General features: G+C 40.3%; 1 protein-coding gene across 2 annotated transcripts in view; it reads left to right on the plus strand.

Moving 5' to 3' along the window:
- tulp4a (TUB like protein 4a) overlaps positions 1-15873 on the plus strand; it is a 39258-nt gene that overhangs the window by 10661 nt on the left and 12724 nt on the right. For both annotated transcript variants that reach the window (XM_030721201.1, XM_030721202.1), the window contains 3 exons: positions 10561-10689; positions 12265-12426; positions 12852-13032. In XM_030721201.1, coding sequence (XP_030577061.1) covers positions 10561-10689; positions 12265-12426; positions 12852-13032 — 472 coding nt within the window. The remainder of the gene's footprint in view (positions 1-10560; positions 10690-12264; positions 12427-12851; positions 13033-15873) is intronic.

A 15873-nucleotide genomic window follows, 5' to 3' on the forward strand; every position in this document is an offset into this window, starting at 1 on the left:
CAAATAAGGGGAGGAAAAGTAGAATTAAAAGAAAATTTGCCCTTGAATATTCTGATGCTATTTTTAGCTGTTATTTAGACAGAACGTTAACCTCTAGCAGTAGCTGTGTCAGCTCCACCACTTAGAAATAAGACTTAAAATAGATGAAAGTGCTACATTTCACATCTTTTTATACAACTATACCTGTGATGGTGCAAAAATAATCCCTCTGGGTTTGTGTCAGAATAGATCAATGCTTCTCTTGACAATCTAAGGCTTTTTATTTTTTGGTCCCCCTCCCGGTACAGTGCATTCAGATGCTGAACAGAGCGAGCAGCTAATCACTGGGCGTCCATTCATTCTCCATGTGAGCTGAACATCAGAGACAGGCTTGACAATGACTGTCAGCATGTTGACAAGAAAATGTTGGCCACAGCTGAGTTTTTGGGCAAATTGTCTGTCAGTGTCCTGTCATCTGCCAGCTGTGATAGTTGTCTTATGGTCGAATCATATGTGTTTTGCTGTGTAAGGCAGATTAAGTCTTGCAGTAAGGCAGTTCCATATTTGTTTTTTTAGTTTTTAACTTTAAAAAAAAAAGAAAAAAAAAAAGAATATTTAAAGTAAGTAACTTTGGACATGAGAAATTTATACATCATAATTAATTTTAGGAGTATTCAGTTCTAGTGATTGTTGACTGCTGAAACAATTATGCATCCATGGTAGTTAAAAACATATATTCACACACCTCCCAAGCATTCCCTAGAGACTTTTGGGCGTTTTCTTACCCACACATGGGAGTCCCACTTCTTAGTTTTCCCTTGATGCCAGATGTTGGCTTTCCTCTGAGACAAAAAGGGTCCAACAGAGACAGATGACACCATGGCACAAGCGTTTGTTTACCACTTCACCAGTCTGGTTGAGCTTGCAGTGTGACTCCAGGAGTACAGTACCAGTACTTAGTGGTAATTTATTTGACACATTAAGCTCCATTCGACATTTTCATGTCATTTGACATGTTCAGGTCCTTTTTTTTTTTTTTTTTTTTTTTTACTCGTGTAAAAAAAAAAAAGAAAAAAAAAAGGACCTCTTTTTAAACGAGCAGGAAAGATTCTGTTGTTCAGTGTTGCTGTAACTCTGTTAAGACCTAAATGGGAATCACACAACTGCACAACAGCTTTATCTTTCCAGCAGTACCAACTACAAGCTGAGGAATTTCCCTTAATGTCATGCATTACCTGTGTCCGGATGCTTTTCCTGGACTTGTCCCTCCCTTCTTTCATAATCACCTTCCCCGTGCTGATCACTACTCTGGCTTTTACCTGCCTTTCTAGTGGGTGCCTTTTTCTGCCCTCTCCTTATGTGACCTCTTGACACTGGAAGCCCAGCTCAAGTTTGCGAAGTGCATTCACTCTTCACTGAATTAAAATGCTCTCTCCAAATGTGCTTAGTGGAAATGGCTTTAGTGTACAAATCCATCCTTGGAGAGGACACGTTGCGTAATGACTGCTTCCTCAGATCCAGGTGTACTTTTCTGTTCCCTACAAATTTTCCAGGAAAGACTGTGGCCTGTGCATTTCAGCCCTTTTTTCTTTCTTTTTTTTTTTTTTTTCTTCCCCCTGTGATCAGTGTTTGGAGTCAAGGATCAAACAGGCACGTGTCAACATTTGGGTTCACTTTGTTTTAGATAAGTTATACTTGTAGAATAAAACCTTCTTTAAAAAATTGAATTTAAATAAACAATGAACTTTGTTGTCCCACATGGGAAATTTGTCTAAACAGTGTTACACACCTGCATTCACATAATATAAATAACAGAGAAAAAGATAACAAGTAATAAAAATGGTATGACTCCAGACCTTTTAGACTGTGCCGAATCCTTATTTAATAGTACATTTAGATGTTGGGAGAAATGAGAGCTTTTAGCGGTTTGTGTTACACCTACTTGCTCAATTATGTCTCCCTGAAGGTAAGAGCTCGCACTCTGGAAAAAGGATATGGGATGAATCCTTAACAATCCTGTAAGCCTGGTGTACAACAGTTGTTTCGTACTTTGATTGGAGAGACTGGTATTCTTTGTTTGTTACAATTTTCATGGCAATTTTGACAAGTTTTTCAATTCTCGATTTTAGCTTTACTGTAAGTGAGCTGTACCAGCCTGCCACACCATATCTAATCAAACCTTATAGCTGAGCATAATAAACTCATAAAGTTGGAACTCATACCAAACAATCTAAGTCTATGAAGGAAAATGGAGCCTTTGCGTTAATTTTTCACATAAAAAGTCAAGATGTTCTTCCATTTTATAAAATGTGTCCATATAGATGCCCAAATATTTATATGAGCTAACCTGTACATCCATCCACAGGATCATGCGTACATATTCCTCTAGGGTCAAATATCATTTCTTTTAGTTTTTTCAATATTCAAAATGAGAGTGATTTTTGCACCACACTTTGGAGTCATTAATCTTCTTGTGGTATACAGATGGGCAGTCATTTATTCGTAACAGACTTAATATAATAGTGTCATCCCTGAATTTAATAACCTGGTTTTTAGTCTGGTTCCCTCTACACTCATTAGTGTACAAGGTGAAGAGGAGAGGAGAACTCACTGCTCTTTGGGACACCCCTGTGCTACAATATTTAATTGTTGATAATGTGTCATTCACCTTCATTTGTTGCAGCCTATTTATTAAAAGAGATGATAATCATTTAATAATTAAAGGATTCATTTCTAACTTTAAAAGCTTCTGAACCAGCAGATGTGGGTAAACCGTATCAAATGCAGAACTGAAATCAGTAAATCACAGCTTCCTCAGTGCTGTGCCTTCCCTGTATGCAAATTGAAGATCTCTGGTTTGGTCATAGTCACAATAACGCTCTCCAAACATTTCATCACTATACATGTAGTGTAACAGGCCTCAATTCTTTGTTCTCACTCGGACATGTGTGGATGTGTGACTCTGCAAGGACTTTTGGAAAATGGGGCACCAATGGGGTGCTCGCCTTGCAGCCGGAAGGTTGCAGGTTCGAGCCCCTGTCCCTGCGCTGCGTTGTGTCCTTGGGCAAGACACTTAAACCACATTGCCTAACGGTAGCGCCGGTCTCTGGCTGCATGACCGCAGATGCTCTTCTCTGGATGAGTGATCTGGAACGAACATTTTGTTGTGTGCCCTGTGCACACAATGACAATGAGTTGAATCTAACATCTAACCAGGCATCAGCTAATTCATCTGTACAGCGTTTCGACAAAGAAGCAGACAGGCCATCGGGACCCATAGATTTCTTTTCAGAAACCTTTCTAAAGCCTGACTGCAGCTGCTTCGGGTCAATTTTAGAGGTCATATTAGTGATTTGTTTCATAGTATCCCACAATTTTTTATTATTCATCTGACTAAAACTTTGTTCAGTTGTTACCCTATTCTTTTTTTCAGCATTTTGTTTTTCTTTCTGTGCTTCTACCACCCCCACCCAATCCTTTTTCTTAAATGCCAACTTCTTTTTATTTATGCAGTCTTTTACTTCTTAAGTGATGTATGTTTTATTAATTGGAAGTAAATAAAATGCTTTTTCTGGATCACATTACGTTTACCCCTCTTGACATACTGATAAAACCCTGGCAGCACAGGTTCAAGCACAGGTTCCAGCAATGATTAAAATCACCAAGAATAAAAACAGGAGCTGTTGGGGTACGTTGGAGTGAACGCATTCGGCCATTTGATTAGCAGCTCTCACTGCATTGGTACGTGTAACAACATTTCTAAACAGATAAAAGGGTCTCATATGTTACTTTCCCACCGCCGAGGAGCCGGTGCTCATGCCAGTGCTGGTGCTGGTTTCAGTGAACCAGCGAAACGCTTAAAAATGGGTCCGCGTTTCTGTGAACTGCTCCTTTACGTATGAGTGTGGGCGGGTCCTCGTCTGGACACGGAAGCCGAAGCGCACAAATGTGGGAGAACATGCTCCCCTCTCTTGTGCTGCAAATACGTTTTACGGTCCAAACCAAACTACTGCAGCATCTGTGTGCAGCACAGAGGTAAACACAGACAGCGATAAGAGCAAGACGACAAGTACACACTTTGCGTCCTTTTATCTGTGATATGAACTGATACAAAGCAGCAAGTTCAGCCTTAGAGCCCAACGTAATTCACAGCCGTGAAAATCGCTTCGCTTTTCTCCCGTAATACACATGTAATATGGTAGAAAACTTGATGTTGAGATGGCAGAGTCACGCCCTTCTGCCGCTTTTGTCACGCATTCTTGGTTCGAGACCAGCTAGTTTGCGGGGCCGGAGTTGAACCCGTTTTTTTGGCCGAGCACCGAGTGCTTCCGCGGTGGAAAACCCGCCTAACAGTTCAAATAAAGGCTCCGCCTCCAGAACCCTGTTGGTGGGAAAGAGGCTATAGAGAGGCAAAGCAGTTCTAGGTCTGGATTGCATCTTCTTTCTCTTGTTGTTACTTGTTTGCACCATTTATCATTCACAAACACATATATCCCTCCATCCCTGGATTTCCCTGAGGTAACATCCCTATCTCCTTGCACACATGTAAAGCCTTCAAGTTCAAGGTGTCAGGAATATCTTTTGCGAAGCCATGTCTCTGTCATTAGCATGATGCTCAAGTGTCTGTATTCATGGCAATGTCTGGTATTTAATCGTAGCTCATCAACATTGCTGCATAGTGAGTGTACGTTACTTAGAAACATAGAAGGCAATGGTGGTTTGTTATCCCTCAGTCGCAGTCGTTTTCTGACTTCTCCTCATCTGCCCCTCTTTTGGTGATGAGGATCACTGGCAGCTGGTCTCCTCCTAACCTCCTCAGGTAGATGACCTGGTGGCACATTCCCTCTGTGGTGAAGAGCTAGCAGAAACTCCCTGCAATACACACGTCATTCTCTGACGAGAAGGGTGAAATTTACTTTTTTTTAATTTTTTATTTAAATTCAGTACAATTTGCCTACAGATACTTTCAGATTTACAGCACACAGTAATAACAATTGTAAATGCTATTAGTAGATATTATTGATTCAGGTTTTATTACATACTTGACCTACACATAAACATCTCAGATTCTACCTCCTTTAAAGGTCTTGCCCCATTGTCTTTCTCTTGTGTTGCAAATCACTCCTGCCCCGCTTTGCTCATTCTTGCTTTTGTATGAGCACAGCACAGTGCTTTGTTTTAATTGAGTTTGGTGTCTGATTTAATATCATGTCAGATCCAGGATCAGATGGGGTGAATGGCTTTGTGCTTTCTCTGTATCCTATTTTACTATATTTGACCAGGTAGTCTTGAGTCATTAAAAATCTCTGTCTGACACTTATAGCCAGTATAGCTTAGTAGGCAACATTTTAAAATAGTCTTTTAATAAGTTTTTATGCTGTATGGAATTTTCAGTTATGCTGCAATCTCAGTGTTTTCGTATAGGATTGGATTTGATTTGGGAGATTAATATCTGCACGTGTGAGTAGTTGTGTAGGAGCTTCACCCACATGTTAAAAGAATTATTAAATAACCCAGTAAAAGGTGCTCAGCTGCAAACATAAGTAAATATAAATGATAGTAGTTCTTCTGCTAGTGGCTCTGTAGTGTAGTGGTTTACATGTTTGCCTAACAAGTGAGAAATCCCTTGTTCGTTCCCTTGTTCGAGACAGATCCACTTGGGGTTGCATCAGGAAAGGAATCCATCGTAAAAATTCCCAGATTGAACATGCAGAGCTATCTACTGTGGCAACCCCTTGTGAACAGTGGAAAGTAGCTTCTTCCATTTCTTCCTCAGCTCTCCAGCCTTGGTGAGCTCTGTGTAATCTAACCTATGAACCAGCTCTTCATCTGGTTCAGGTTCACGAGAAAATCGATCCGGGATGGCACCCTTTTCTTGGATGAATGAAGAAAAAAATATATATATTGGGGCATCCTCTTTCCTTTAACTTTTTGTAGACACAACGTTCTCTGTTGAGCGGATGTCCATTTTCGTAGACTTGTGCTTATGCCTGCACCACTACGGCACTTCACTGGGACAGTGTCCTCACAATTCTGCTGACACCAGCGCCAACCAAAGCTGTCGCTTGATTTGATTTGCTCTTCTCAGTGAAGTTGCTATGGTCAGCTCGGCTCCCAGTCCCTAAAACTGTGTGTGTACATAGAAGGCATAGGATGATAATTATGGATGATGTTAGCAGAGAAACAGTCACTAAAATGCACCATTTGTGTCTACACAGGAGGCATTCAGATGCAATATTAAGCCCTCAAAATGCTTCAGATGTCATCTTCACTCAACCATCTCCCATATGTCAGATGGAACAGAAACAAGTAGTCTAACAGCTTGTGTTTAGAGAAATGCATTTATGCTCCAAACCCTGACTGGGCCAGTGATTGTATTTGGCTCTTAGCAATCCCAAAACTAGGGTGGCCTACAGTTTGATATTGTGCCTGACCACCTCCTGTGTAAACTCAGAACACTGGAGCCTCTGCTGCTCTGAACAGTCTCCATCCAGATGAACAATTTGGCAGGGTTTCAGAAATAATCTCCATCCAAATGATCCAAATCTCCATCCAGTGTTAGTTACAATTTCCACATCACATGTATGCAAAGGTACGTCTGAAATTTTTTGTAGATTGGATAAACTCCCTCGCCTGAACCAGCTAGCCAACTCATAGTTTCCCTTCCACTGCCTCCCTGGCTGGTCCAGACTTCCCTGCAAAGCCACTGTACTACAAGGGCTGAACAGCAAATGTATCCTCCAAGCAAACTAGAAAATAGTCTAACAATTATCCGTACATGGTGTCCGTAGCTTTCTTTGTGCAGCTCAGCAAGGGAGAATGCATGCCTTAAACCACTATGAAGTGACCTCACAGCTCTCTGTGTCTTCTAATACTGAGGAGCTAACCCTTCAATTTAGTTCTACTTGCCAAACCATTCTGAACTCTAGCTCCATTTAAAAATCAGGCAACCAAAGCCCAGATCAGAGCCATGGTTAAATGACAATACCCCTGTAGTGCAGAGGTGGAAAAAAGACAGGTTGCAGGTTTCTTTTTGAAATGTTGAAAGTTGGTGTTGTCAGAAAATTGTGAAAGCTGCTAGGTTAAAAAAAAAAAAAAAAAAAAAAAAAAAAAAAAAAAGTTTTCTAATATTGTCTCTAACTCTCATGACTCCCGTGTTCTTTATATCCCACTGAGCTCTGTTCTTAATGTTCACAAACCTGTCCATCTGGAAGCTTCCAGATTTGTGGTTTGTGATCAATTTCTTCAATTCTTTTTGGAGAAGGTTGTAAACACTAGGGCTCACATTAAGCCTGTCTCCCTCTCCTTGTTAGAGCAGCTGATTACAGTACAAAGCCATCAGGCTCCCCCTTTGATGTTGTCCCTCCACTGCTTCTTAAGAAAGTTTTTCCTACCCTTGATGCCTTTATTCTTACCATTATTAATAGTAGTTTGGCCTCTAATGTGGTGTCAAAATATTTTAAATATGCTGTTGTGCAACCCTTGCTGAAGAAATCTGGCCTAGACGCTTCTGTTTGTCAAACTTTAGGTTTGTGTCCTAGCTACCTTTTTTGTCTAAACTCTTGGAAAAAAAATTGTCTACACCCAACTGAAGTCCTTCCTGGATGAACATGCAATAATAACAATAATTAAAACTCACCACCATTGCAACATTACTGCAATGCGTGGCTGTTTAAAACATCGACACCCTGGAGCTGTCTACTCTGGATGAGTTTTAGAGAGTTAGTGTGTCTCATTGATACCCTGTTAATGTTTGTACAGTAAAGTTTGTTACTTTACCTGTCAGAAACAAGGCCTTGGTTAAATGTTTAACTGGCAATAGACAGTACACTGTGGAAAAAAAAATCACAGAGCTTCTCATGTAATATGAGATCAGCAGCCTTTGAGATAGTGTCTGATTTAGGGGTCCTAAAATACTGTAAATGTTTAAAAATAAGCACAATTGTAGTAGACATGGAGCAACTAGGCATTTTTGAAACAAAACATTGGTGTTCTCTTACTGAATATTAGGATGGTATGGTTATTGTTGTGTCTCTGAAGTCTTTCTGCAATTTTTGCATGTTATGCTGTATTTTATTCCAAAGTTCTTTCAGTAGTCTTTTAACTTATGGGGGCTGATTACTGTCTGAGTGTATATTGCACAAAAATTAAAGAAGTCTTTTTAACTGTATGTGTTTGCACATATTGATTCGCCTTTTCTGTGATTCCTATGTGCTCCTTGTGGTCCTGGAGTTTCAAACTCTTATGCAGTCTGTCTCTATGTGACGGCTGATCTCCCTGATCGCTGCGTCAGAACAAGGTGCTCAGCTGTCCCCCTCAAAGGATGCCTCACCAGCTCACACTAATCTCCACGCTGAGCTAAATTTACAGACAAACAGTTTATTCTCACCTCCTTGGGGCTGCGAGTGGGAACACACGTGAGACACGGCATGTGTAAATCCAATGCTAATTTATCCTTTTATGTTTTCCTTTGACCCTTCTTTGTAGTTGGATGAATACTGTTCGCTTTATGCAAACTAAAGCTCATGCCTAATCTAAAGCCTCAAGTCTCCTCCAGTTGGGACTGAATTATGTTGTATAATACCATGCGGAAAATCCATTTTGATCACCAGAGGTTGCAGACAGTGCATGGATGGAGGAATAACACAAATCTGTTTCCCCCAATGAGATCCATGGAAATGTGTTATCTTTGACAATACTACTGCGGGAGCCTGTTAGCTTTGCACCCAGCGAGTGCTGTTGCATGAGTGATTGTTGTGCCAGAATGATAGATGGCAGACTGGATTTAATGGTCCGTGAATGCAGTCAACTCAGAATGAGTGGAGACCATCGGCTGCAGATCTGCAGTAGGATGGTTGTCATTGCTGCTGCTTTCAAGCAGAAACAAAAACACAGAGGTAAAGGACAAGCTAGGAACTAAAAACTCTAAATCTGGCTCACAGGACACTTTAATGCTGCATAGCACGGTCAGGACAGTTATGAAAGCTGCTGTCTGTTCATTAAGCTTTAGGGCCATACATGGTATGCGTGTAAACCTGTTGTTGGTGTGAATTCAGATTCACCTAGAAGGAATAGGGAATAATTGTGACAAAAAGGGAGTTGCTGAATAAAAAATAATTGATACGGTTCTTTCCACTTTCATATTCCTTACCTGTTTCCCCAAGTTTCTAAAGATGATTTTTTTTTTTCCTGACAAGTGCATTAATTGTGAAGCTGTATTGTGATGTGTCAATCACCTGGTGAACTTTACACATTAAATGTACACGTTGACTGCATGATGTTGCTCCAATTGTTTTCCATGAAGCCTGATTAGACTAGTATTATATTTTATTTAAAAGGAAATTATTTTTTCCAGTGCCTAAAATGCTGGAGGAAGTGAAGAAGTCCACAGACTACAGCAAGAAACTATTTGAGCAAAGTTTTGTGTTTAATGGTTATTTGTGTTTGATGAATTTTTAAATAAACTCTTAATTAGTAGCCTGTAACTCAGCATTAATGGCATTAGTGCAAGAAGATAATAAAGTATTCAAGCGGGTGTTAGACTGATTGATTGGTTTCTTTTCTTGGTGGAATATAAAATGGGGACACACAGTTAATAGCATCTGTTTCAATGATGGATTTAACTATGAATGTGCTGCACGGAGGTAAGGAGGAGTATTTTGTGTGTGTGGGGGGGTGGGAGGTGGGGGCATAACTGGCTTATCCAACGCTGATCTATTGGTCTTGCAGTCAGAGAGTGTAAGCCCCACTAAAACCTGCTCTGTGCTGCGTGTTTGAACGTGTACAGCCCACGTGCTTCACTCGAAGCAGAGCAGCTCCCTTCTTAGGATTACTCCTCTAGGGAATAGGCTGAGTCACGCTACAGAAAAGTAGACAAATGAAGACTCGTAGAGAGGAGGGGGCAGGATGGAGAGTGTGATAGGCACCTTTTAAGATGGGTGATAATGACAGAAACATGTTATAAAGAGTTCTGTGGTGCTGTTCTCCTGCAGCTTATCCCCAAGCAAATGATCCATATTTACAGTCACTGACCTCAGGGGAAACACAAAAACCCATGTATCTATAAGGCACTCCTGATAGAAGCTATGCATTTTGCTGTAAGACTACTCTCTCTATTATTTTTCTGTACTGCATCTCTTTTCTTCCAAAAAAGGAAGAAAACTCTGTAATGTCCATGTTTGAAATATGTCATTATAGACATACAAGTAATAGTATAACTAAATCTTCCTGTCTGTAATATTCAGGATATTTGCAGCTCCTTTGTGACTTTTTCAAAATGAGGTTAACCCACTTTGTGATTTATTTCTATCTTGCATGATGCTAAATTTAGCTCATTGAAATGCGGGAACTTGGATTTTACTTTCTGTATTTTAGGCATTCAGCTGATACTCATTTAAAGTGACTGCACAGGCAAGAGTTCACTGTCTTGATTAAGGGCACTTTGTTGTTGATCATCTTGCATTATTTGTAGATGCGTTGAAACAGAGCCATGACTAAATTGAAGCATTAATGAATTAGTAAATTTGCTTATCTGTCATTAGATACTGAACAGTTTGTCTAATGATTTCTGTTTCCTTTCAGGTGGTATTGGTGCGGTGGAATGAGCCTTTCCAGAAACTGGCCACATGTGACACAGATGGAGGCATTTTTGTTTGGATCCAGTATGAGGGCCGCTGGTCTGTGGAGCTTGTCAATGACCGAGGAGCTCAGGTGAGAGATGTATAGACAAGATGTAAATCAGTAATTTTAAGATGCTTTTTGTTGTAAGAAAGCAGAATGTACAGAAATAAATGGAAAAAACACATAATGAGTGTGTAAAAAATGAGTAGAACTGTTTGAGATCTAATGGGAGCCAAAGAAGCAGTCGTAATATAAGAAGTAATATAATCTCAATGATAAACCTGTAAATGCTTAAAGGTACAGTATGTAAAATTTCATGACTCGGTATATTGCAGTCAACTGAATTCTGTTCTCTTATCTCACCCAATTCGAGTGCATAATCCTAGCCATGGTGGCTGCTGTAGGACAAACAACTCGCTGTTCATCTGTAGTGAGTGTAGGCTGTCAGTCTGTTGTTACCTCAACAATATTACCGGGTGTCCACGTCTATTTACTCTGGCAGAGGTCGTAAAACTTAGTGAAAGAACTTTTCTTGTCAGAAAGCGTGGTTGTTTTTGCTGCTGTTAGCTGGGATTAGTGAAACTTTCTTTGAAGTGGCTCTAACACTGTTGGACTCAGACACTTGGTGAATAAAACCATATGGTGTCAGAATGTAATTAAACTGTTTACCAGAGGGAAAGTGTGATTTTTAGGAAACTCAAGCCTGACATTAGCTGGCATAATGTTAGCTTATAACCAGCTGTTGTTTAGCCGTTTCCTTGTCAGCTCTACGGAGACAGGAGGGTTGCATTTCTAATCCCCTGACAATAATTGTGACAGTATCAAGAATAAAAAGTATGTTTATGCACATTTTCATGTGTTAGTTATGATTTCGGTCCAGAAGATGAGGCTAGACATAATGAAAAAGATGATGAAAATATACATGTGCAAATGTTAAATGGTCATATATAGTTTAAAAGAGCTATTTGTGATCTTTAAATTAAAAGTAACTGATAAGGCATACTATGTATGTGGCCGGTCTCCAGCCACATACATACACACACTCGGTATATGTATTTGAATGAATTAACTCTAAGTTTCCAAGAATGCATCGGCTTGTTGGGAGACGTAATTACACACTAATAAATGTATATTCATTCCTTTTTCTATTAAATAGCCTAAAAAAAATTGCTTACTGTACCTTTAACTCTTGCATATATTTTGATTTACTGAGCCATTCACCTCCAACATTTCAGAGCTGTGAAAGCTCAAAGGGGTTTATGTGTTTTTTACTGATGCTGCACATTAATTTTAAAAAATGGCTGCTAAGCAAACTTAGGTGGGTAGGCCACATCGATCAAACACTGTCATCCCCAGAGCGAAGGCTTGACACAGCCTGACAGCATCTTTTGTGATCACTTAAGTTATTATTGGAGATGACAATCTGAACAATAGTCACACTTTTATTAAGTTTTATTGCATACAGGAGTATTAATTTGTAATAATGTGAGCAGAAGCAATTATTATTTGAGTTGAGGGACACGTTTTTCAAATTTGGAATCAGAATATTTTTACTAGAAAATAGTAACTTTCAGTTTTTAACTCAGAAACAACGAAATGAACATCAGATGCTGCTGATTCTGTGCATTCGTTTTAGTAACAACAATTCTTATTTGTTGCTTGTAGGTGAGTGATTTCACCTGGTCCCATGATGGCACCCAGGCTCTTATCTCCTATCGCGATGGCTTTGTCCTGGTGGGCTCCGTCAGTGGGCAGAGACACTGGTCCTCTGAGATCAACCTGGAAAGCCACATTACCTGTGGTATCTGGACTCCAGATGACCAGCAGGTAACACATACACACCCTACAGATTTTGATATGGTTCTCCTGGCACTTTGAGTATGTAGACTTTTAGAAGGCAGATACAAACCCTGAGAGATGAATCTGTGAGTGACAGCAAGCTTCTACTTTCTTGAATGTAGTGTTGGTTTTGTTAGGCTATGTTTTTGCCTTCATGCCATTAAACTGTCAGCTCAGATTGGATGTCAACAGACTTTCAGTCTGTATATGTGTCTCTGTGCTTGTTCATCACCTTCAACCCATTTATGTCCTTTTCTCCAAGCTTTTTCCCCCCTCTGTGATATGTATTACTCTTGCTTTTCTTTGCTTGCTATTGTCTCATTTTCTCTTTTCCTTCAAATGTGAGTCCTTGTTTTTGTGTCACTGTCCACGTTAATATTGTTTTTGGTTTTTTTTTCTTACACTTTTGCCAGGTGTTGTTTGGTACTGCAGATGGACAGGTGATAGTGATGGACTGCCACGGGCGCATGCTGGCCCATATACTGCTGCATGAGTCGGATGGTATTGTCAGTATGTCCTGGAACTACCCCAGCTTCCTGGTGGAGGACAGCAGTGAAAGCGACACAGATTCTGATGACTACCCTCCAACACAAGGTATTCTTCTTTTGGTCTTTCTCATTGCTAGCAGTCTTTAAACATGGCTTGCCAGAGAGTTTATCTGAAGTAACCACCAGCAGTCCCAAGAGGACTCAGAGCTCAGTACTGCCTGAGCCGTTGCTTGATTCAGTTTGTATAACCGGAAGAAAGACAAGGGTGACAACCAGCTCAAAATCCCTTTCAACAGGACACAGCAGGGCCACAAGTAGAAAGAGCTTGCAGGTCCAGCAGTGCCTGTAAACCTTCACTTTTGCAGGCTATAGCAGCAGTCCCACTCTCCAGTGCAAAGGCAATTGCTTTGTTATAAATTTACTCATGTAGGGGTAAGCCCAGGATCATATAGACTGTATATAAGATTGACATAGTCACTTACTTACCACCCATTTGCTAGTGGAGTCCTGTGTTAAGAACCCTTGAACTTATGATAGGATTGATGAAGGAAAAGTAAGCTATCTGTCGATGGAATTGTTGCAACTGAGGGATGATGCATGCTCAGACCGGAGTGACATATCAAACATTAGGCCTGCCCCAAAGCACATTCTGCTTTGTCCCCCTTTTGGGCTCTAACTGGGAGCTTAATTCACTAAATGAACCTCAGTCTGAATAAATGGTGACTGAGCCCATTTTTACTGAGGACAAAAAACAGAGCTGAAAGGTGCCGTAGACTTGCTGAAACAATGAGTTGCCTCCTGCTAGTCATAAAAGAGAATGCAGGTTTAAGGCAACCCTGCATTGGCTTCACTTTTCAGATCCAGAAGCTATCTTTTATATACAGTCTATATTCCCAGGATACCAAAAGTGGATCACTTCTCCACAACCCCATATTTCTCTCCATATAAATACATAAAGATTTCTGCAGCTACATCTCCAAAGTGAGAGCTGATGGGTTAAAATATCCTTGTTGCAGCACACAGCTTGACGTTGCTTGACAAATGGCAGTAATTTTGCCAGTGGCGCTGATTGGCTAATCATTAGCCTTCCTGTGGCATACATTGGACTGATTGCCTTTTAATCAAGAAACCACTGCTTCGTGTCACCAAGCCAGACAAATCAGTCAACTGTGGAGTGGACAGATTCAAAGATCTGGAAGTAGCCAGTTCAGGAACACCTGTATAACCCATGCTTGTCTCATCTCCTCAGTTGAACCACTGTGACTCCAAGTAGCTTTTTTTTAAAGAAGTTATTGGCACAGAGGTTCACATACTCCAGTTTGAGCCATTTAACGAAGCTTAAAAAGTGCAAGCAAACTAATAAACTATTTTCTACCGGGACAGAAAATATCCAGTGCACTGGGATATAAGCTGTCTGTCAAGGGAATTGTTGCATCTGGCCCTCTCTCCTGCTGATTTCACTGAGCACACCAGCCAATGTAACAAGCTGAAGAGGGAAAAAAAAAGGCAAGAAAACAAAACAGGAACCAGTAAAAATTAGCTTAATTACTCCCAGTTGCTAGGGCTGTATTGGTGAGGGTCTGTCTTCCTCCCACTGTTCTATTTTTCTCTCCTTTCACGACAGGCCTGGCTGAAAAGTGCTCGCCTTAGCTGGAATACAGATTATGCTCTAACTAATTAAACCATTCAATAGTAATTGATTGACCCCAGTAGAAATGATCTCTCAAGTCAACAACCCGAGTGACGCAAAAGGCTCTCCAGATGATTTGTCATGATACATGATGATAACCCATTATCACAGCACAGCACACTGCATTTACAGCTGCATTTTGTATCTGATTTAAAGCAACACCGATCTTTCAAAGCAGAGGTACTTGTGTTGGTATTTAAGTCACTGCAGGATTACAGGACAGAGTCAAGGATGGAAGATGTATGGGTGCTCTTCTGAAAGTTACTTATAGTAGATTAAAAAAAAAAAACTGAGTATACTTATGTTCAATGTCCCTGAATGTCAGTTGATTCAAACTGAAGTATCTTATAGTTAATCCATAATTCATTTTTAACTTTTAAGTATAAAACAAAACCTGCTAGACACACTCTTTACTAGTACTTTCTGTCAATTTACCTTTTATTTCAGCTGTATTTATATTTAATGTCAGGCTAAACTGTGGTTGTGGATATACAGCTGCTCCCAGGAAAACTGTTGTTGAATTCATTATTGGAAGCTACTGAGATCATAGATGTGTATATTTTTCACATCAATCCTCCCTTGATGGACACTTACTTACACTACTTTAAACACCGGTGTGTGGGCTTCAGTGGCATCTAGTGGTGAGGTCGAAGATAACAACCCCTCCCTTTCCAAATGTATCAGAGACTCTATGGGGGCTATATAGCCACGTAAATACGTATGAGGTTCTTTCTACAACCAGTGTTCGGGTTTTCTGTTCTAGCGGACTCTGAAACCCTGTGAGCTTCGGGGAAGAGGACCCACTCACTGTGTTGCTATAATTTGCTTTTTTCTAAGCTAAAAACACATTATTGATATATATGGATGAATATACACCATTGAAAACAGAATTATAAGTCCTCTAATCCAGTGGTCCCCAACCTTTTTTGAGCCGCGGACCGGTTTAGTGTTAGAAAATATTTCCACGGACCGGCTTTTAAGGTGTGGCGAATAAATACGTCAAAATAAATGATACGACCATAACCAAGTGTGATATTTTCTACGTATAATAATAAAAAACGGGAATCCACTTTGTATTCGTATGCAACTCTATCAGCAGCGTTCTCGTAACATCCCGCCTCAACATGAATAACAGGCTCTCTGCCCACAGCGCTCCCTGGTCAGCTGTTAGAGCCATGGTAAAACATGCCTTCAAAATAAGATACACCGCAAAAACAAATACAGTAGAAATCACCTCAGTCGGATTCAAATGGCCCA

Source organism: Archocentrus centrarchus, chromosome 24 (genome assembly GCF_007364275.1).
Source record: "Archocentrus centrarchus isolate MPI-CPG fArcCen1 chromosome 24, fArcCen1, whole genome shotgun sequence".
Taxonomy (NCBI): domain Eukaryota; kingdom Metazoa; phylum Chordata; class Actinopteri; order Cichliformes; family Cichlidae; genus Archocentrus; species Archocentrus centrarchus.